This window comes from Pelodiscus sinensis, chromosome 2 (genome assembly GCF_052426305.1).
Source record: "Pelodiscus sinensis isolate ZL-2025 chromosome 2, ASM5242630v1, whole genome shotgun sequence".
NCBI classification, from domain to species: Eukaryota; Metazoa; Chordata; order Testudines; family Trionychidae; genus Pelodiscus; species Pelodiscus sinensis.
Window position 1 is genome coordinate 217732722 of NC_143053.1, and position 22626 is coordinate 217755347.

General features: G+C 46.4%; 1 protein-coding gene across 2 annotated transcripts in view; it reads right to left on the reverse strand.

Annotated features, from left to right (window-relative positions):
* The window catches only part of CDK14 (cyclin dependent kinase 14), a 530833-nt gene that overhangs the window by 501731 nt on the left and 6476 nt on the right, over positions 1–22626 (reverse strand). For both annotated transcript variants that reach the window (XM_075922396.2, XM_075922397.2), the window contains exon 2: positions 3384–3415. In XM_075922396.2, the coding sequence (XP_075778511.2) occupies positions 3384–3415 (32 nt within the window). The remainder of the gene's footprint in view (positions 1–3383; positions 3416–22626) is intronic.

The following is a 22626-nucleotide window of genomic DNA, read 5'->3' on the forward strand; positions in this document are numbered from 1 at the left end:
CAGCTTTTTAAGATTGTTGATTGCGCTGATGCTCTTGCTTGAAGTATTAGCTCTCTCAGAAAAACAGGTCATTGTTACAAGGTATACAGTTGTGGCTAAACATGGTTTTATACACAACTTAGTGAAAGTTGTAATTCCTCTCTTCCCTCACATTAGGCTGTGCCATGTATCTTCTTTTTATTTATTTTTAGGGTAGGTCGCTGATAGAAGCTGTGGTGTTTAGCCTAAAGAGAATTACTTTCATGCTAACAGTTAATAACAACTTGAGTACATAATAGGTTGTCACAAGGAGAAAGGAGAAAAACTGTTCTTAATCTCTGAAAATAGGGCAAAAAACAATAAACCTACATAGCTACGAAGGAGGTTTAGGTTGGACATTAGGAAAAACATCACAACAGGGGGTTAAGAAGGTTGTGAAATCATCACTGGAGATTTTAAGACTGGGTGAGACAAATACCTATCGGGAACAGCCTAGATCAGTGTTTCTTAAACTGTGTGCGCCACGGCACACCAATGTGCCACGAGACAGTCGGATATGTACTGTGGCCTCTTAACTCCCTCTCCCACCCGCGGAGACGGAAGCTCAGTTGGGACAACAAGTGGCAATTAAAGGGGCTGCGATGGTTTTTGGGATTTTTTTGCTTTTGCTCAGTAATTTTCTCCCAGTGTTCTGCATAAAAAAAAAAAAAAAAAAAAGATTGTTTGGTGTCCCACGGTCCTAAACAGTTTAAGAAACACTGGTCTAGATCAGTGTTTCTCAACCCTTAGGGGTACTCAAGAGACGTCTGGGAGGGTACATCAACTGAAATTTGGAGAAAACTGAATGTTATAACTTTTACAGTGCTTTATTATTTTTGTACTTTTTACACCAAAAAATTTCATCGCCCGCCCAGCTACAATTAAACTGTTTAAACAAATGTGTTGCAATGGTAGAAAAAAATTGTGTACCTGAAAACTATAGGTACTGGGGATACTTATAACTTTTTTGGGGAGGAGAAAGGGGTACTTTATTAAAAAAAGGTTGAGAAACACTGGTCTAAATAACAGCCCTACAGGAGTACAGGGGACTTGACTAGATGACCTCTTATGACCCTACGATTAACTAGATGCATAGACTTGTTTCGTCTGCAAAAACATCACCCCAAAATAAGGAAGGGACAGGAACTAACAATTATATCAGGCCTGCCTCTTCTGTAGACACTGGAGACAAAGACAGATTCTCATTTATTTTACTCCCCCTGAGTCTTGTCTTGCTGATACTGCAGCAATTCATGAACTGAATCAGCCATGCGCCCATAAAGACCTCTTAAAAATATTACTCTTGCTACTGTTAAATTCAGTGTGAGTTTCATGTGCAAAAACTGTCCCATTTGTACAAATGGAAACCCAGGACACAAGAGACACTGCTGAGTGGCAAATGAGGTATCCTCCACAGGTGATATGTGCAATTGTCTTTCTGTGAAATTTCAAAGTGCTTCACGGTTAGGTGGATTTTGTTCCTTCCAAACTCAAGTCTTAGTTTAAGACAAGTTATTTATAAAACATTCTCTTCTTTATTATGTGGACTACATTTAAAAACAAAAACATCCTGTCAATTTTATTACAAACAATTCAACCTCCTGCAGAGACCAGAAGCAAAGCAGCAAAATGTGCCAGATTTCCAGTATAATGGAAAATTCCGCCGGCATCCATACTATGAGCTAGGGAAGTGGTTCCCGGCTTGTACAGACATTCTTGTGATAGCTCTCAACTGAGCTAGCATACTAAGAACATTCCGAGAGCTGCAGGAGCCGGACATGTGCTAGCAACTCAGGGTGCAGATAGTGTAGTATTTACTATCTTGGCCACAAACCTATCTTGGCTAAGCTACTATTATTTTTACCTTGGCTAGCTGAGATAATAGCTAGGGAGAATGTGTCTACACAAGGTGTGAATCAAACCCCTAGCTTGTTGTATAGATACAGCTCATGTTTAGCCACCATACTTATCAGCAAACTATCTGCAATGCACAGGTGATCCATGTTCTAGCACCATGGTGTCCAACACACTAGCCACTAGCCAGAGATAGCTATTTGTCTAGTTGAATGTGGCTAGTTCGCTATAGCAGCAGCCACTATAGTGGCTACTGCTTCAGAACTGGTTGGACACCATGGTTCTAGCACTATCTGGACAGCCGCTGCGGATGGGACTGCCCGCGCCAGAACTATGTTTTTAAAACTGTTGCATCTTCGGCGCCATTTAAGTTACACGTATTTATGGCACAAAACCTGAGCAAACTGGATAAAAGAAATCTGGCACTAGGTTGGCTGGAACAATTTGTATAGTGGGAGTGCCAAGATATAGTGAACCAAATTGTAAATTCTGTATATCATGGAAACCACTTCAAAGGGAATGCAGCAGCAGCACCCCAGTTGCATCCCATGTTCCAGCACCTACATTTGGCTCTGATTTAGGAGGAGATGAAGTCTGAACCCATGAAATGCCAAGCACCTCCTGCTCCCTCATTTATTTCAGGATCAGGCCATTAACAGTGTAGTACCTTCAGTTCAAATCAAACACAGAACCGCTTCCTCTGCTATAACAAGATAGTAAAGGCTTGGATAGCTCTGAATACAATACAAAAGAAGATACAAACAGTAAGAATATTTTCTGGAAAATAAGAGATGTTGCTATTCATTTCCACCTACATGGTTAAAAGGAAATGTAAAGCAACAATTTGCTTAATCATTGATTACATTACCAGCAATTTATCATGTTGATAAGTCCCATGGTCCAGGATAGCAAGGTCTAAACCCCATTTTCACCACAAGCAGGCATCACAAATTGCCACGGTTCTGCACTTGCCTTGCAAATTCAGAAAGTCTTAAAACACATTATATGTTTTGTGCCCTATACTATTTAACTTTGGCTCCTCTGATGCAGAAACTGATCTGTGAATAATTTTCTAAACCAAGACTGATCATAGCTTCAGGTCTCTACTTATCCAACCAATAAAAAGACCCCAAAAGGGCACCATCTTGTATGACATGATCGGTCACAAAAATATTCCATTTATAGCTTGCATACAAATATACACTTACTGTTTATTATGAAAAGCAGGCTCAGTTCTTTAAAGCATTTTCCCTCTACATATCATAATGCAGTACTTAGTATAAAAGGGGTTTATAGAAACAAACATTCAGTTAAGGTCTTCTGTAAAAAACTCATCTGATAGTCACTAGAGAGCTGAAAAGATTCTCAGATTATATGAATGTATACACACACACACACACACACACACACACACACACACACACTAATATGATAAAGTTACTTTTAACTTTAGCAAGAACTCTATAGCAATTAAACAGATCTTCATTAAGGTACAAAGATATTTAGCCTACCTCATCAAGGCTGCTATCTTCTTTCTTCAAGGCTTTAAAAAAAAAGGGGGGGGGGGAGGAGACAATCATTATGTCATGCCTTTCAATGAGTATAAAACAATTAAACCCAAGAATAAAGAGAAAAATAGAGAAACCTTTTCCTGTAGTAACTGGAAGGAATAGACTGGCCTGAATAACAATTTTACAATAAAAAATATGAAACTGTAAATCAAATGGAGTATTGCACAGCATGTCTCTGAGAAATAGGTTTCATAAATATGTAAATCAAACTGTCCTCTCAAGTTAAAGAAAATAGGAGTCTATAATTCTTTACTTTTAAATTCCCATTGAGCATGAAAACACTTCAAGGAGAGTCTGAGTTAACGGCAAAAGTCCCTGAGTAAACCAGATCTCATACACCACAATATCTTCAGTTCATATAGAACTCAACATTTCCAGTACAACAGAACATGCATTGTAACCAGTGCTCATTATACTCTATGGTTTATTTTAAGTTGACAGCATAGACCTCACATACGTTCATGCTTATTGTAGGCAAACATCCTATTGGCTAAAGGTAAAGTCAAGATAGAAGAGAGATCTGGAGTGTGAAGCAATAAGGCACAGCGGAAAAAGTGTTGCAAGCAGATTTGCAGCTCTGACAGAGGCTAATCCATTTCAAGTGCTTCATTGAGTACTGGATACCTGCACTGAAATGTAAACAACGTTAATTTCTTCAATTCACTACTGGCATTACATCAGCCTGCAGGATAAAGGATATATTTAATGTTTGAACCTACTATGGTCACTTCATCAAGAAACTATGTTCTGTAATTAATAAAAAACCACTTCACGCTCATGAGTTTGCTCTTTTGTGACTGCCCTGAACAGTTAAAACTAACCAAGCCATATGACTGCTGATTGAACTATTTTTACACTGGCTTACACATTTACAGTTAGCAGCTGAAAGGCAAGAATTGTAGAGGTTATGCTGCCCCCACACCTGGAATAATCATCCTCTCTCTTCCTCTACTTATTGCTCACTTTCCTCAAAGTTATTCCCTCAAGTCATCTCCTCTTAGGTCTTGCTTCTCTGGTGAAAATGTGACCCACAAATCTTATCTATTGGAGATATTAAAAGTGGAAGTTTCAGCTTATATAGAGCTCAGGCATTTTACTACTACATGTTGAATCTCTATAAATTCAGACTCTCTGGTCTAGCAACCAGAGAGTCCTGATAGCAGGCTGGTGCCTAGGAGCCCAGTGGGCTGGCAGGGCTATGGGCAGCAAGCTGCCAGCAGGGCAAGGAGCCCAGCTCCCACAGCCAGGAGTTTGGGAGTGCCGCAGCAGGGCAGACAAGGAAGGGCAGAGACCAGCAGAGCAGCAGGGCCTGCAGCTGGTCCGGTCCAAAGATGGGGGGCTGGTAGCAGGAAGGTCAGATATGACAAGGGAGGTTAGCTATTGTGTAATTGAATAGTTGCATACCTGAATGAAATCTTAGTGGTTACACAACTATTCAGTAGTCTCCAAGGGGTGGGGCAGGCAACCAGTACTCTCCGGCCTCTCTCCCAGATGGAGCCGATCCACGAGGGGAACCAGTTTAAAAGCCAGCTCCCCTCAGTCCGGCTGCCTGCCGCCCTGCAGTCCTGGCGCTTATACCGAGGCAGCCCCTTTCTGTGCTGGGGTCCAAGCTCCCCACAGATGGAGGCCGCTTCATAGGATACGGGAGTAGCCTCTGTCCCTGGGGAGCTCGGACCCTCCGCAGACACAGGCTGCTTCGCAGCCGCTTTCTCTGCCCCCTACACTGCTGCCTTTTAAGCTAGCTGCCCCTACCACTAGCTCCTGCCTCTTTCCCCACCCTCTGTAGGTAGGGTTGCCAGATACTTTCCCAAAAAAATACTGAACATGAGGGAGGGAAAACTGGTTGAGAAAATAAGGGGGAGAACCAAAGTTGAGAAAAAAAGGGTCACTGCGCCCTTAAATCCCAGCGCTCCACACTCCTCGCTTTTTTTTTTTTTTTTTTTTTTTTAACTGGACGAAGGCTGCAGATACCGGACTGTCCAGGCCAATACTGGACACCTGGCAATCCTATCTGTAGGAGGCAGCAAGCGGGGGGACAGGCTGGTCCGCAGAGCCGACAGGCATAGAAAGCCGGCTTGAAAACTAGCTCCCCATGTGTATCGGCTCCAGCCTACCCTGCTCACCTGCTGCCTCTCTATCAGAGGCAGCAGTGCAAGGGTGGCGGGGGGGGGGAGGGAGGGGACAGAGGCAGATCCACTGCTCGTGGAGAGCCTGCTTAAAGCCATCTCATGGGCACAGGCATCAGCTCCCAGTGCTCCCCTTCCTTATGGGGGCGGAGGGGTGGAGGAGGGGGAAGAGAATGAGTGTAGTCAACGAGATTAACCAATAAGCCCAGGCTTAGCGGTTAACCATATACTTGACTACACATGACATCCCTAGATATGACCTTCTGTGGTCCAGCAAAATCCCTCATCCAGTGCCATATAGGGAGATCCAAACTGTACATTGACAGACAATACACCACCACTGCTTTGCCTCTACTACAGTTTTTACCATTTCTTCACTGGCAGTGAATTACCAATCCAATTTTTCCCAGTGAGGAGAAAGCCCAGAGATCTTGTGTTTTGTTTGCCTTTACACTGAAAGTTCATTGCCCAGTGACAGGTTTTACTTCTGGCCTGAAAAGAGCTATCTAAATGTAGGTCTTGTTAACAAGACCTTATCTAGAATTTAAACTAATTATTTGCTGAGTAATATTGTGTATCAAATGTATTTTTATTGAAATCAAGTTAAGGACTGAAGAAAGGAAAAAAAACTTGACAAAATGAATTCAAACTCACATGCAATTATGAGATTCCAGGTGCTGGGGCTTGAGCAACAACACCAAATGTTACAATTCTCATAATCAAATCACAGGTTGGTAAGTGACAATAATTCTGTTGCATGTGTTATGCTGTATTTTTTATATTGTTGTACCTTTAATTATATTTTAACTTTGGCTAAAATGGATATTTAAAAATTGTTATACAGAGAAATCAACATATGAAAATTTTCCTAGCCAGCAAAACTAAAACTCCTGACAAATCTCAGTGTGAGAGAGAAATTGTAATGAGCAAAGAGTTATCTGGAATAGGGTTGCCTGCCATCTGATTTTCAACCAGAACACCCAGTTAAAAAGGCCACTAAATGTCAGGTTGTTTGCCATTTCTGGGAGCCACATGGAGCTAGGACAGACATGTCCAGCTTCTAGGCACAGGATGGGATCAATGTACTGCCTGCACCTGCTGGTGCCACCCCTGCAGCTCCCACAGGCTGGGAATCATAGCAAATTAAAATTGCACGGGGACAGGCAGCACCAGAACCCGTTGGCCCTTTCACCTAGGAGTTGGACATGCTGGCCACTTCCAGGTGCCCCCGTGAAGTAAGTCACTGGGCCAGAGTCCTCACTGCAAGCTCCCTCCCGCACCTCAACCCCCACCCTAGCCAAGAGAGTGCATGAGTGTGGGGCAGAGCAAGTGACAAAAGGGAAAGGAGATGGAACAAACAGGCGTGGGGCCTTGGAAAAAAGGTAGGACTGGGGGCAAGGCCTCAGGGAAGGAGCAGGGCAGGACCAGGACACGGGAGTCTGGTTTTGTGCAATTAGAAAGTTGGCAACCCTAATCTGACCAGATTATAAAATGGCCAAGCTGAAGGTCCACTAAAAATGAAAACTTCATACAACCATATATGGTACTTACAAATTATGTTACTATCTCATCACTATGGTACTTTTTTAAAACAATAAGATGGTTCTAAAAACAAAAATGCAAATAGTTTACAAATTCACTTGTCACTATCTAAGGCATGTGAGCTATGTGAATTCTTATCAGCTGAAGTGATAAGATTTATAGTAATGTGAATTTAATAATCAGATACACTAACTGCTCAGAATTACAACGGACATTTTTATTACGGAAAACATATAATGTTTTCTTTCATTTCTTCCATCTGGAAACCAGAATAGGAGCATAAGAAAACAAATCAAATAGAATGAATTGAACAATCCTCTTAAAACACAAGTTTTGGTGCTAGACTAAATACACTAGCATTAGCAGATGTCTTTAAATTATTTGTTTTAAAAGAACTTGATATGTATAACTGACAAATTTCTCCAAAAATATACCTTTAATCAGTGCTTAGAGTGGTCTAAATCTGGGAATAACAGTTTTAACAAGACTATGCAGAGTTTGCCCCTTTATGCAAGCTGGCTCAATGCCTTGGGATCAACCCCCTTACTTTAAGTGCTGCCTTTAATTAATAATTTATTCATCTTACAGTTATTTCATGTTGATGCATAATCAATCATCAATCTTCATAGTATGTTAAAATACTAATGGCACAGTGATTTGGCTTGATTCTTTTAAACAACTAATTAGCATCATGTTTAGTGATTAAATTTAAGTAGACTCCATGTTTTCCTCATCAAACCAAGGAACTACAACTTTCTTCGGAGGCTCAGATTAGATTGCCAAGCCAAAGACAGCTACAAAAATGTCAGTAGAAATCTATTTCTTTAAAGCAGTGTTTCCCAATTGGTGCTCCAGGGAACCCTGGGGTTCCGCGAAGCAAAACTAGGGGTTCCGCGAGGAGCCAACACTCCCCTGCTCCCTCTGAAAGATAGAGAGCCAGCTAGCCAGCAGAGGCATGGGCGGTGAGTTGTGTGGGCTCATGGTGCCCATGCTCCACCAATATTTGGAGCTGAAGCGGGCCCCGGCCCCCCCGACGCGTCCTCCCACCCCGGCCCCAGAGCATCTCTCCCCCATCCCTGTTCCATCCCTGCTGTGCGCAACCTTCACTGAGTTCCCCCTTGCTGGTTGCTGTTGTCCTGCGCGGCTTGTTCAAACCGATGAGCAGGAGACGCCCGGGCGTGACATAACGTCACAGCCCAGGATTTTAAAACTGCTGGACGCTGCGTTGCGCCATGTGGCTGAGTTTCAGGTTCAGAGTCCAGGGACGGAGCACACAGACTCCAGCCCCGCAAAGGGGAAGGCAGAAGGTAGGGGAAGGGCTGGGAGAGGAAGGGGCTTGTGCGGAGGGGAAGGGGAGAGAGGGAAGAGAGGGGAAGGCACCAAAAGGACAGGGCAGAGGAGAGACAAATGCCAGGGGACCAAGTGCAAACAATGAGGAAAAAGGCAGGAGGGGAGGTGTCAGTGGAAGGGAGACAGGGTGATGCTGGGAGGGAAGAGGGTAAGGGCATTGGTGACTAAAGTGGGGAGGAGGAGGTACTGGGAGAATGCTTGAAAGAAGGAGTGGGCATGAGGAAGGCCAGGATGGAGAAAGTCATGTGTGAGGACACAGGAGCATGAGGGGAATGGGGACAGAGGATGGTGAGGGGGTGGGCATCATGGAGAAAGAGGGCAAAGGGGATAGGGGCAGTGAGGGAAGAGGGAGGCAACAGGAGGGTGCAGGAGTAAGAGAAGGTGCAAATGCCAGGGGATTCTGGGGGTGAAGCAGAAGGGCAGACACCTGCAGGGGAGGGACCAGCACCAGAGGAGAGATGCAGGGCAGGTTTGTAGAGGGAGGTGTAAGGCAAGGGGATGAGGAGAGGTAGCTCACATGATCAAAGTGGGGCTACTGGAGGAGTGGGCACAGGGAGGAGAGAAGGGCTGGTGGACGGGAGCAGGTTGCAGGAGGACTGAGGGCAGTGAGAAGGGCAGGAGTCAGGACAGCAGAGGTGGGTGTTGAGTTGGGGGGCAGCAGGCACCAGGGGAGCTGATGGAACAAGGGGAGGAGACATGGCAGCAGAGGGAAAAGGTAAAGGTTTAAAAATATTTATTAATAACTTGGGTGCCACAGTGGCACATCCAAACAATCCACATGAACTCAGTACTGGTGCACAACACAAAATTCATTTTGCTCACGCGAGGAAACTCAAAGGCTACGTGTACACTGGCGGTTTCTTGTGCAAGAACATCTTGCGCAAGAACACATCCACACTGCCATGTGCAAGCTGTGCTTTTGCACAAGAGCATCTATGGCAGTGTGGATGCTCTCTTGCCCAAGAAAGTGCCAATAGCCATTTTAGCCATAGGGCTAAATTCATGTTGCCTGTCCACAGTGGCCTCTTGCACAAGAACAGTTGCGCAAAAGGGCTTATTCCTGAGCGGGAGCATCATAGTTCTTGCGCAAGAAGCCCTGATTTCATTCGTGAGAACCTCAGTGTACTTGCGCAAGAACACACGGCCAGTGTAGACAGGAAGCCAGTTTTTGTGCAAGAGCGGCCGCTTTGGTGCAAAATCGCACCAGTGTAGATACAGCCAAAGGGAGGGAGGGAGGGGGGCAGGGTATCAGCACTGGCTCAGCATGTCTGCATGGTTTGGGGGAAGGTGCAGGGAAATTGAGCTCAGCTGGGCTGCAGAGTGGGGAGGTCCGGGGAGCTGGGCTGGGCTGTGGGGTGGGGGTGTGTGTGTGGAGCTCAGAGCTCAGTTTGGCTGCAGGAGGAGGGAGGTGCTGGGAACCGGGGCTAGACTCAAGGGGAGGAAGGGGCAGGGAATCAGCGCTTGGCTCAGCAGTTTTGTGGGGCTTGGGGGAAGTGCAGGGAAATGGGGTTCAGCTGTGTTGTGGGGGAGGCATGCAGGGAACCAGTGCAGGGCTCAGCTGGGCTGAGGTGGATGGGGGAGGGCATACAGAACAGATGGGCAGCTCACAGCTGGGCTGTGAGGGGCTGCAGGGAACTGGTGCTGCACTCCCTTGGATTGTGGGGGATGGTTTTGGGGGAGGTGCAGGGAACCAGTGAGGGTGGGCAGCTCAGTTGGGTTGCAGGAGATAGAGGTGCAAAGAAGCCTTGTGGGGAGCAGGGAAACCAGGAACCCTGAAATGATCTCTCCTGGTCCAAAAATACCTCATCTGGAACCAGTCAGGTCCAGAGGGTGCCAGATCAGGGAAGTCCAACTCCTACCCAACTCCCCTCCTTGCACCCTCCCTCGTAGCCAGACACCCTACCCCCAATATGCTCCTGCTCCCTTCCCCTGACCAGACACCCTACATCCAGCCTGCTTCTGCACCCTACCTACCACCCAGACCTTGCTCCCTTCCACCCCCCACCTTCCTCCTAGATCCTGCACCCCATCCCTATCTCGCTCCTTGGCAGCCTTGCCATCCACCCTAGCACCTAGCACTACCCTGTCCCTGGCCCCAGCACCCTGCCTCACACCCCAGGACTCAGCACCGCCCTGGCCACAGCACCTTGCCAGTCACCCTAGTGCCCAGCAGGACCATGTCCCTGACCCCAGCACCTCACCACTTGCCGACCCCAGCACCTTGCCACAGCACCCCACCACCTGAGCCAGCATCCTTCCACCCAGCAGCATCCTCTCCCCAGCCCCTGCACCCACTTTCACTCTGTCCCCTGCCCCCACCAGCACCTTTGGGACCACATTAGTGAGGCTTGGGGTTTTGGGGAGGGTTGGTTGTTTTTTTGTTTGGTTTTTTTTTGCATCTCCCTTGTGTGGCCCCAACTGACTTTTCTGTGTGTCAGTGACCCTTGACTCAAAACAGGTTCCTCACCCCTCTCATAAATAAAGACTATGCTAAAACCTTTTGAGTTTGACATAATATTTTATTTAAAAATGAAGCCAGACCAACAAGTCCCCAATTGGGGCCAAACCCCCCATCTCACTGCAGCATCATAACACTCCTGCACCACCTGACCCCAAATCTGAGCCTATCATACACTGGAACCCCCTGTCCTGAGCCTCTTACATCCCCAAACTCCTGCATCTCCACATCCTCAGTCTTCTGTCACAACTCTCCTGCACCATCCACACATCACAAATCTGTGTCCTGAGCCCATCATACTCACAGCCTCCTTGCTCTGAGTCCCTCACATATCCAGCCCAAACTCCTGCACCCTCACATCCCAACCTTCTACCTGAGCCCAACACTCCCGAGCCTGGAGCCCCCTCCCCAAGCCAACATCCCCTTCTCCTGCATCCAAATTCCCTCCCAGAGCTTGCACTCCTCACCCCTTCCCACACCCAAATCCCTCATTCCCTCACCACACCTCCTGTCTCAACCTAGTGAGAGTATATAAGGGCTGGGAATAGCAAGTGATGGAGAGATGGGGAACAGAGCCAATGAGGCCTCAAGGAAGGGAGGTGGGGGGTCTTGGGGAAGGAATGTGATTTTCATGCATTGGTGGGGATTTTCATGAATTGGTGGGTCCCTCACCCCCCCCCCCCCCTTTTTTTTTTTTTTTTTTGCTTGACAAACCTAGGGGTTCCTTGAAAAGCTGAAAAGGGTTCCTCGGCCAAATAAAATTGGGAAACACTGCTTTAAAGAAACTAAGTGTTATTTAATTATTTAAATTTCTTAGACTATCATGAAGAATATCACAATCATTTTGGTATTTATAACAAATTTTATAAACAGGATGTCCTTTCTACAGGTAGGTTTCTGATATTGCAGACTGACTAGGCAGCGAATTCAGAACTTTTGCATTGAGTAACAAGTAGTAGTTGTGCTACCATTTTAAGAATACTGAGTTCAACACAAACAGTATGCACTTCTTTCAATATACCACAGATCTACACTATCTATTACAGTAAAACCTGTGTTATCCAGCACACTTGGGGATTAGGGCGTTCCGGTTATCTAAAAATTCCAGTTATCTGAAGATCCCCATCAACCTAGGAAAAAACAATGGACAATAATAGTAAAACTCAAGTTTTTAATATTGATAGTTTTGTAGTGTGAGGCAGTTAGTGTCTCATTTCCAGGGCTCGACAAATACATTCGCCCGCGGCAAGTAGATTTTGCCAGTTGGCGAGTGCAGGGGCGGACTGGCCTGGTGGGCCATTTTAATGGGCTGGCTAAAGCCCGCACTACAGGCGGCGTGGCCCCATCCAATCCGGCGGAGGAGCCGAGTGCTGCCGGGGAGAGGGAATCGCAGCGATTCTTAGCACCAGGCTGCCTGCGTGCAGCTGTGGCACGAGGAGGCAGGGAGCCAGCAAATGCCAGGATGCTGGCGTGACGTGGCCACGCCGATTTTAAAGGGCCGTGGCAGCTCAGCTCTGGCTGCGTGTCCCCAGCAGCTGGCTGCGGCGCGCAACAGACCCAGGGCCCGCCCCACCAGCTTGAGTCCTGCCACAGCCCCAGCCCCCGCTACCAGCCAACCGCCTGGCTCGCTGCACCCGCCCAGCGCCCCATCTGGCTCCCGCCGCCCATTCCCCACGTCGCCCCTGCATCCTGGATCCCCTGCTCTCCCTCTGACTCTGCGTCGCCCTTGCACCCTGCACCCCCGCCCCAGCTCTGTGCTGCCCGTTTCCTGCACTGCTCCTAGACCCCGATCCCACTGTCCCTCCCGTTCCCTGCATCCCATTCCCCATGCCTCCACCACACCCTGCACACTGCTCCCCCCAATCCCTGCATCCCTCCGCCTCTGTGCCTCCTGTTCCCCACGCCACACCTGTCCCCGTCCCCCCCCGCACTGTTCCCTGCACCCCTCTGGCTCTGTGCTGTCCCTGCACCCTGTTTCCCCTGTGGGTTGGGAGTGAGGGGTGCTTGTCCATAGGGAGGGGCTGGACAGGACAGGGCAAAGGCTGCTGTGACCCAGCAGCGAGTGAAAGGGGGAGTTCATTTGAAGCGCCTTTGCCTTTATGGAAAAAAATGAATGAAAATGCTATTTGCTATTTATAGTCCTGCCACAGCCCCAGCCCCCGTCCTTTGTGGATGATGAACTGTCCTGGATTGAAGTGTCATTAGAGGAGGTTTTGGAACAAATAGAAAAACTTAATGTTAACAAATCTCCGGGACCGGATGGCATTCATCCAAGGGTTCTAAAAGAACTAAAATGGGAAATTGCTGAGCTATTATCTGTGGTTTGTAATCTATCCTTTAAATCGGCTTCGTACCTAATGACAGGAAGGTAGCCAACGTGACACCAATATTTAAAAAGGGCTCTAGAGGCGATCCTGGCAATTACAGACTGGTAAGTCTAACTTCAGTACCGGCCAAATTAGTCGAAACAATAGTAAAGAATAAAATTGTGAAGCATGTAGAAGAACATAATTTATTGGACAACAGTCAACATGGTTTCTGTAAAGGGAAATCCTGTCTTACTAATCTGTTAGAGTTCTTTGACGGGGTTAACAAACATGCAGACAAGGGGGATCCAGTAGATATAGTATACTTGGATTTTCAGAAAGCCTTTGACAAGGTCCCTCACCAAAGGCTCTTGTGTAAATTACATGGCCATGGGATAAGAGGGAAGGTCCTTTATTGGATTGAGAACTGGTTAAAAGACAGGAAACAAAGGGTAGGAATAAATGGCAAATTTTCAGATTGGAGAGGGGTAACTAGTGGTGTGCCCCAAGGGTCAGTCCTGGGACCAATCCTTTTCAACTTATTCATAAATGATCTGGAGAAAGGGGTAAGCAGTGAGGTAGTAATGTTTGCAGATGATACCAAACTGTTTAGGATAGTCAAGACAGAAGCAGACTGTGAGGGACTCCAAGAAGATCTCACCAAACGGAGTGATTGGGCAACAAAATGGCAAATGAAATTTAATGCGGATAAGTGTAAAGTAATGCACATCAGGAAAAATAACCCCAACTATACGTACAGTATGATGGGGGCTAATTTGGCTACGACAAATCAGGAAAGAGATCTTGGAGTTATCGTGGACAGTTCTCTGAAAACTTCCACACAGCGTGCAGCGGCGGTCAAAAAGGCAAATAGGATGCTAGGAATTATTAAGAAAGGGATAGAAAATAAGACCCAGAATATCTTACTGCTCCTGTATAAAACTATGGTACGCCCACATCTTGAATACTGTGTACAGATGTGGTCTCCTCACCTCAAAAAAGATATTTTTGGCCTTGGAAAGGGTTCAGAAAAGGGCAACTAAAATGATTAGGGGTTTGGAGAGGTTAAAGCGACTGGGACTTTTCAGTTGAGAAAAGAGGAGACTGAGGGGGGATATGATAGAGATCTATAAAATCATGCGTGGTGTGGAGAGGGCCGATAAAGAAAAGTTATTTATTAGTTCCCTAAATAGAAGAACTAGAGGACACCAAATGAAATTAATGGGTAGCAGGTTTAAAACTAATAAAAGAAAGTTCTTTTTCACGCAGCATGTAGTCAACCTGTGGAACTCCTTGCCAGAAGAGGCTGTGAAGCCTAGGACTATAATAGAGTTTAAAGAGAAGCTAGATAATTTCATGGAGGTTAGGTCCATAAAAGGCTATTAACCAGGGGATAAAATGGTGTCCTTGGCCTCTGTTTGTCAGAGGCTGGAGAGGGATGGCAGGAGACAAATCACTTGATCATTGTCTTCGGTCCACCCTCTCTGGGGCACCTGGTGCTGGCCACTGTCGGTAGACAGGATACTGGGCTAGATGGACCTTTGGTCTGACCCAGTACGGCCGTTCTTATGTTCTTATAGGGCTAAAATGCTGGGATAAAAAAGAAAACAAAAAAAAATTTGCAAAAAATTTGTCTTATTTTCTTATGTGTAAAAGACAACAAAAAAAGGGGGGAGTGTTGCTTAGCCCTGGGGGAGGGGAAGCCGCTGGGATGGGCTGTGGGGAGGAGAGGGGAAATAGATGGGGAAGGGGCTTGTGCTGAGGGGAGGGGAGGGGAGTAGGTCAGGAGAAGAAGAAGAAGAAAGGGGAAGGCACCAAGGGACAAGGGTGCAGGAGAGACAAATCCCAGGGGGCCAAGTGCAGATAATGAGGAAAAGGGAAGGAGGGGAGATGTCAGTGGGAGGGGGGAACAGGGTGATGCTGGGAGAGGAGAGGGTAACAGCACTGGGGGCTAGAGGGAGGAAGGGAAGGTGCTGGGAGAAGGCTTGAAAGAAGGGGTGGGCATGAGGAAGGTGCGGATGGAGCAGGCATGTGTGAGGGCACAGGGCAAAGGGGGTGGGTATCAGGAGAAAAGTGGGCAAAGGGGGCAGAGGCAGTGAGGGAAGGGGGAGGAACCAGGAGGGTGCAGGAGTAAGAGAAGGTGCAAATGCCAGGGGATTCTGGGGGTGAAGCAGAAGGGAAGACACCTGCAGGGGAGGGACCAGCCTCACAGGAGAGAGGCAGGGCAGGTGTGTAGAGGGAGGTGTTAGGAGAGGGGATTGAGGGGTAGCTCACTTGATCAGAGGGGGGCTACTGGAGGAGTGGGCACAGGGAGGAGAGAAGGGTTGGTGGAGGGGGGCAGGTCTCAGGAGGGCTGAGGGCAGTGAGAAGGGCAGGAGTCAGGACAGCAGAGGAGGGTGAGGGGTTGGGGGGCAGCAGGCACCAGGGGAGCTGATGGAGCAAGGGGAGGAGACATGGCAGCAGAGGGCAAAGGTAGAAGTTTATAAAATATTTATTAATAACTTGGGTGATATTTATTAAGAACGTATTAGTAATTACAGTTCTTATTAGGAATTTATGCCATTAAAAAAAAACACCTGGGGGGGGAGGGTGGCGAGTCCCTTTTTTGTCTGGCGAGTAGGGTTTTCCAGAATTTGTTGAGCCCTGCTCATTTCTATTTTGAGTTAAAGAGATTAACAATTTTTTATTTAAGAAGTACTAAGCCAATCACGGTAAACCAAGCCAGGCCTGTGCACCTGAAGGTGTGACAGTATTGTGGCTAGGGGCAATGCCAGTTAAAGTTTTCTGGTTAACAGAGTGCCAGAAAACAAAGGTTTCACTCTAGTACACTACAAATGACAGTTCTTGTTGGATGAAAGTTCAGAGAAGGATACTTTGGCATTAGATGTTTCTCAGTACAATGAAATAATTAGTCAAGACCAGGTATGCTAGAGACCATGGGCCAGAGTATAGCTACAGATGGTGGGAAAAGCCAGATCTATGCCAACTCTTGCTAATCCCCAGAGGCAGTGACTGAAGTACAGTACACTAGGTTGCAAAGATCCCAGCTCATACAATAACTTCTGAGACGACTCTGACTTGTGAAGGGTCTGAAGCTGTCCCTGGATGTGTTCAGGGGACCATCAAGATAGTTTTAAAGGTCCATACCTCATCAGGTTCACCAAGCAGAGCTCTGACACCCCAGGATCAGGGTCTCTTACTTAAAATGAAAACAGTTGTATGAATAAATTTACAGTTTTTTATCTGGGCAGCAACTGAGTCCTGCTTAGCATTTTTTGCACACTGCAAAGCACTACGTCAACAATACAATTGGGAAAAAATACACAGATACCTTAAAGCAGGGGTGGGCAAAAGAGTGTCCACAGCCCGAATCTGGTCCACCAAGCTGTTTGATTTGGCCCACGGCCACCCTGCCTATTCCCCACCCCCAGGCCAATCCAAACCTGGGGGAGGAGGGAATGCACGAATTCTCCTCCCCCGCTAGGGGCGCGCAGCAGCAGGGGCACACGGCACCAGAGGCAACTGTCAGCTGTTCAAAAGAGATAGCAGTTCCCTCTAGGCTCTGCACAGTCCTGGCAGAGCAGGGGGCAAAGACTTGACATGCTTCCCCACGCCAATCAGAGCCTGGGGGTGGAGGAGCACACAAAGTCTCCTCCCCCTGCTGGGGCAGGCCTCAAGTAGAGGGAAGAACTCCTTTCCGCCTGAGACCTTGCCCTTTTAGGGGCAGCCTGCAACCATTTCCCCAATTCGTGAAGTGGCCCCCCTGCAAAAATTATTGCCCACCCCTGCCGTAAAGACACCCTCACCTGCCACTCCCCCCAAGATTCGAGGGACTTGGTTGTGTTGTTACACATACTAACATCAGTAAATGAGGGCCTCAAATTTATATACATAGCTCTTATCAACCAGGGATGCTTGATATGACAAACTCTCTCTGATAACTGTGAATTACGGCTTTATAGTATAGAAACATTTTGTCTGGTGACTAGTTTCTGGAGAGTAGTTAGACCTACACTAATAAGGTCTATTAAAGAAAAAAGCTTTCGGTAGGATACTAATTTTCTAAGAATAAGTATGCATTATGCCGGGGTGCTCATAGGGCGGAGGTAGTGCAGAGGTGGTTTCGTGCGCTCCCCCGCCCCGAGGTCTTAATTGGCCTGGGGGTGAGGGATCATGCAAAGCCTCCTCCCGCCCTGCCAGGAACACGTGGCGCTTTGAAGTGCCAGGTGCTGCTCACAGGGCAGGGGGGAGGGAGTGGGGAGGGTGGAAGAGGCTTTGCATGCTCCCTCATCCCCAGACCAATCAGGACCTGGGGGCGGGGGAGCTGTGTGAAGCTTCCTTCACCCCGCCCCGGCCCTGTGAGGAGCCCGCGATACTTCCAAGTGCCCCATGCTCCTCGCAGTGCAGGAAGAGACTTCCCATGCTCCCCTGCCCCCAGGCCTTGATTGGCTTGGAGGTGGGGGAGTGTGCCAAGCCTCTTCCAGGGCATGGGTGCCTAGTGGGAAGGGGAAACAAAGGGGCTCCCCCACCTCCAGACTAATCATGGTTTGAGGGTAGGGAAGCCCACCCCTTCCCATTTAGGCCCTTCCCATTCCTGGTAATGGGCTACTTCAAAAATTTTTCAAGTGGCCCCCAGGCAAAAATTATTGCCCACCCCTGTATTATGCTTTCACAGCTTTAGGGGATTATGGTATGTGTAATTAACTCCTGGGTTCAAACGTTTTATAACTTTTCACACAGCTACATCCACCATGCTATTACACATATAACCCTGTTACCCAAAACCAACATCCAGAGCCCATGAAGAAGCTACAGTGGTGGGGGAGAGGGGGGCAGGAGAGGAAAAGTGTCCTTTATAATAGATATGCCATATCAGGAATTCAGCCTATGTTGCAGGAGCTGACGAGTTCGAGAATGAAGAACCCCCCAGATTAGATAAAAATGAATATGATATTACCAATTTTATATCACCAGAAAATACCATATTGCCTGAAAAAAGTATAAAGCCCACAAACAACAAAAGCCATAAAAAAAAAAACTAACTGTTAAGGCTTCTTCAAGAGCTGTTTTGCTTTCCTCTTCCAAGCCTCAAAATATGAGTTAAGAATATTAGTCTTAAACTTTGAATTTCCCGGTATGTCGATTAAAGTTATTTATACATAGAGGGTTTTTTTTTCCTGTATGGCTATGGATCATACAGGAGTGACAAAACCTCACACTGTGATATTAGAATGTCTTTGCTGTAAATGCTACGATTGGTCAGAAGGCCAAAATTTCAGACCAGCTGCATGTGGAACAATTTCACTAGCAACGTTTGGATTTTAACTGAATTACTGAAATGCACTTCTACCCTGTGGCATACACTGTACTACTTTAAACAACACATAGCAACTTCTGCATCAATATTCAGGCCACACCACCCTAGGGAACCCAAGGATCCTTTTAGATATTACCGAAAGAGAAATGGAAATAAAGTTGTATTACATCTTATGCTTAAGAGTATGGAAAAAGCAGTAGGTGCAAACTCCAAAACAGATGTAATTCAAGCCTCTGTGTGGCAGTCCAAGTCTCCATTACATGAAGAAAAGACAGGGTTTTAGAGTAAGTTATGAAACTGCCCCTCATGCTGATGAATCAATATATGTGCATCATCGTACAAGTAGTCACTGTCCTTATAATACCCATTACTGTTGCCAAAGCATTTTATAAATAGACTTGGGTTTTTCTATATTTAATTTACTTGGACCAAGATTTTCAAAAATTCTACATTTTATGTCTTACATAAGGCCTGATCCAAACCCCAGTGAACTCAGGTGTGGTCTTTCTACTGAATTCAGTGAGCTCTGGATCAGCTCAATGGGTTTGTCTGCATTCCACTGTTAACCTGAGCTTACAATTGCTGGACCCGGGGTCTAACGGTTGTGTTAAGATGTCCATTCCACACCAAACAGACTGACTGGGGTGTATAGCTTGAGCTGTGTCACACTGTAAAGCAGTGGTCACCAACCAGTAGACTGGGAACGACTGGTAGATCTTGGAGCCTTTGACAAGTGATCCTGACAGGTTTAGCTGAGAGGCTGTCAAGTGCAGGTACTTCATCTGCCCCTCTCAGCACTGACGGGCTGCTCCTGCCCTCTGCCTTGGAGCTGCTCCCTCCCCCACCCTCCCACTCCTGCTGGGAGCCTCTTGCTTACTGTGCAGGACACAGGAAGAAGAGGAGGGTGCTGATTTCAGAGTGCCCCTCCCTCACCCTATACCCCATCTCCATAGAGCGGGGGGAGGGGCAGGGATGGAGAGAGTTTGCTGGCTGCTTTTGGAAGTGATGCAAGGCCAGAGTAGGGGTGAGCCTGCTGTAGTCCCCTGCACCACCACCCAGAAGCCACATGTGCTAAACAGGGCCTACATGGAGCCTGCATTCTGGACCCTGGACCCAGTCCTGAACCCCTCCTGCACCCCAAACTCCTGCCCTAGCCCTGAGTCCCTCTGTACCCAAACTCCCTCCCAGAGCCTTCACCTTGCACCCCTTCTGCACCTCAACTGCCCTGGGCTCCCACACTCCAAATCATTTAGCCTAAGATCAGAGTCCACATCTCCCTCCCCCGCATCCCAATCCTCTGCCCCCAGCCTGATAAAAGTGAGTGAGGATGGAGTGAGCAGAGGTGGGGCCTCAGGGAAGGGTCAGGAAGGAGGCAGGGCAAGGGTTTGAGGTAGACCCTGAGTTGCACTTAAATTCAAAAAGATCTCATGCTTAAAAAGGTTGGAGACCACTGCTGTAAAGTAACAGGGCTTAGACCCAAGTCACAGCACGTTTGCCTGACATTCAGAAGACTTCAGTGGGAGTAAAATCTTTGGAAATTATCCCCCTTGCACCCAGTCCTGAGTCAATGTGACTTCTCACAATAGACTAAGTTAAACCAAGGCTTAAATCTCTGATCCTGCAAATACTTATTGAAGAGCTTTACTTTAGACATCCATTTGAAAAAAAACAAACTTGATTTCTTAAAAAACAAATCTTCGATGTTATATATTTTAACAACTGTCTACCTGATTGATCTGGTCTACCAAATACATAATTCTGCTTTTAAAAAGCACATTACTAGCCCAGGACATGAGTGATTAAACTCAATTTTCATGCAGGAATACAAGGTGGGGTTTTTTTTTGTTTTTTTTTACACAGGGATGTAAATATCTGCTCCAGATTTGGAACGTAACAGTCATCCTGGCAGCATTTTCTCCTTTATAAATATGAAAGTTATAGGAAGACAAAGGAAAGTTGTCTGGATTCAGTTGCTTTCTTCTACTTAAAAGCCTACAGCTCTTAAAAATTAGGGTATGTTATGACACAAAAAAATTACACCACTAATATACTGTATAGTGTGCTCTTGACATAATTGTAGTACTCATGATTTGACTCTACATGACATGCTACATTTTCTTCTACATTCAGGCCACTTCACATTACACTACAGACACAAAGCAACTTTACAACTGGCATAGACAGTCATAACAGGATCAGATCACTGTGAGAATACTCTGGTGGGACAGTGCATAATAAAGAGCATAATGGCTCTGCCCCTACTCCCATATTTACAGCTCGGTAAGAGGCATTAGGAAGGCAATTAGGTCTGACTGCACCCAGGGATCCGAGGCTGCTATTCAGTGCCATTGGCAACAGCATAATTGAGAGCAACCAAGGCCACTTGGGTACTCAGCAGCTCTGAATTATGGGAGAATACACACACCTTTGCATGCCTCCAAAGTTGCATTACTCCCCCTTTGGCTGCAATCAGTGACTACTTTTATGCTGTTTGTAGGATTAAAAATGAGATACTAGTTGATTCAGACACCACAGAAAAAATACTTACAGAAATGTAGGACTGAAATCTAGTCTAATTCCCTGTACTCAGGCAAGGTTAAGGCCAAGTCTACACTGGCACTTTACAAAACTAACTTTCTGGCTCAGGAGTGTGAAAACACACATACGCACACACAAGCACAGCAAGTTACAACACTAGGAGCCAGGCTACAGCACTAGGAGCCGTGCTCACAGCACTGTTACACTCCCCTTGCAGAGGTCATTTACATGAAGCATTGGGAGACTTCCAGCACTCAAACTGTGGCCAGACTTTCAGTTTAAAGTGCAGCCATGGCTGCACTTTAAAATGTTAAGTGTAGACAAAGCCCCAGTATTATCTAGATCAGAGTTTCTCAATCTTTTTTTTTATAAAGTACCCCTTTTTCAAAAAATTATAAGTACCCCCAGTACCTACAGTTTTCAGACACACAAAATGTTTTTCTACCATTGCAACACATTTGTTTAAACAACTTAATAGTAGCTGGGCAGGCGATGAAATTTTTGGGTGTAAAAAGTACAAAAATAATAAAGTGCTGTAAAACTAAACAAAAATTCAGTTTTTTCCAAATTTCAGTTGTATTGACTTTGAGTACCCCAAGGGTACTCACACCACTGGTTCAGAAACACTGATCTAGATCATTGTCTCCATGTCTGTCGTCATTTACCTCCCTCCCCTAAGTACATATGAAACCGCTCGGCTCTCAAGGCAGAGCAGAAACAAACAGCCACTGACCAGTTACCTAACTCTGAAAACACGGATGTGCCAGCAGCAGCAAAGTAGTAAGGGATTCAATGTCAAAAATGATTTGTCAAAATCACTTCCCATAGTTGACTTGCATTCCGTTGCCACCCTTGCTTCTGAGCTGCTGCTGCCACCCCATGACTGACTGCCAGAACCCCCATATCTCCAGGTGAGGGATTGGCAGAAGGGAGGGGGTTAGAAAACTGCCCTGGTGGCAGGGATCCAGCTGTCAGCCTCAGGGAAGTTGGGCTCCAGTTGTTTCCTTTATTTCCACCTGGTTATACATGGCCCTTTCGCATGAGCCCCAGCCACCCAGGGCTGACAGCCAGAGCTTTTAAAACAAAAACAAAAAGGGCATATAGCTCATGCCTTCCTTAGAAGGCTCATCCCTTACTTTGAGAACTGATCTAGACCATGCCTGACAGGTGTTTGTCTAACTAGTTCTTAAAAACCTTCAACAGAGATTGCACAACCTCCCTAGGCAATTTGTGCCAATGCTTAACCAACAGAGGAAGTTTTTCCTAACATCTAACCTGAATTTGCCTTGCTGCAATTTCAGTCCACTGCTTCTTGTTCTATCCTCAGTTATTAAGTGAACAATTTTTCAACCTCCTCTTTATAGGAACCTTGAAGACTCTTGTCATGTCCTCCCTAACTCTCCTCCACAAAAAATAAAAAAGCCAATTTTCCCAAGTTTTCTTCACAGGTCACGTTTGAGGCCTTTAATCATTTTTGTGGCTTCTTTTGGACTTTCTCCCATTTGTCTACCCCTTTTACTGAAGTATGGTTCCCAGAACTAGAAAT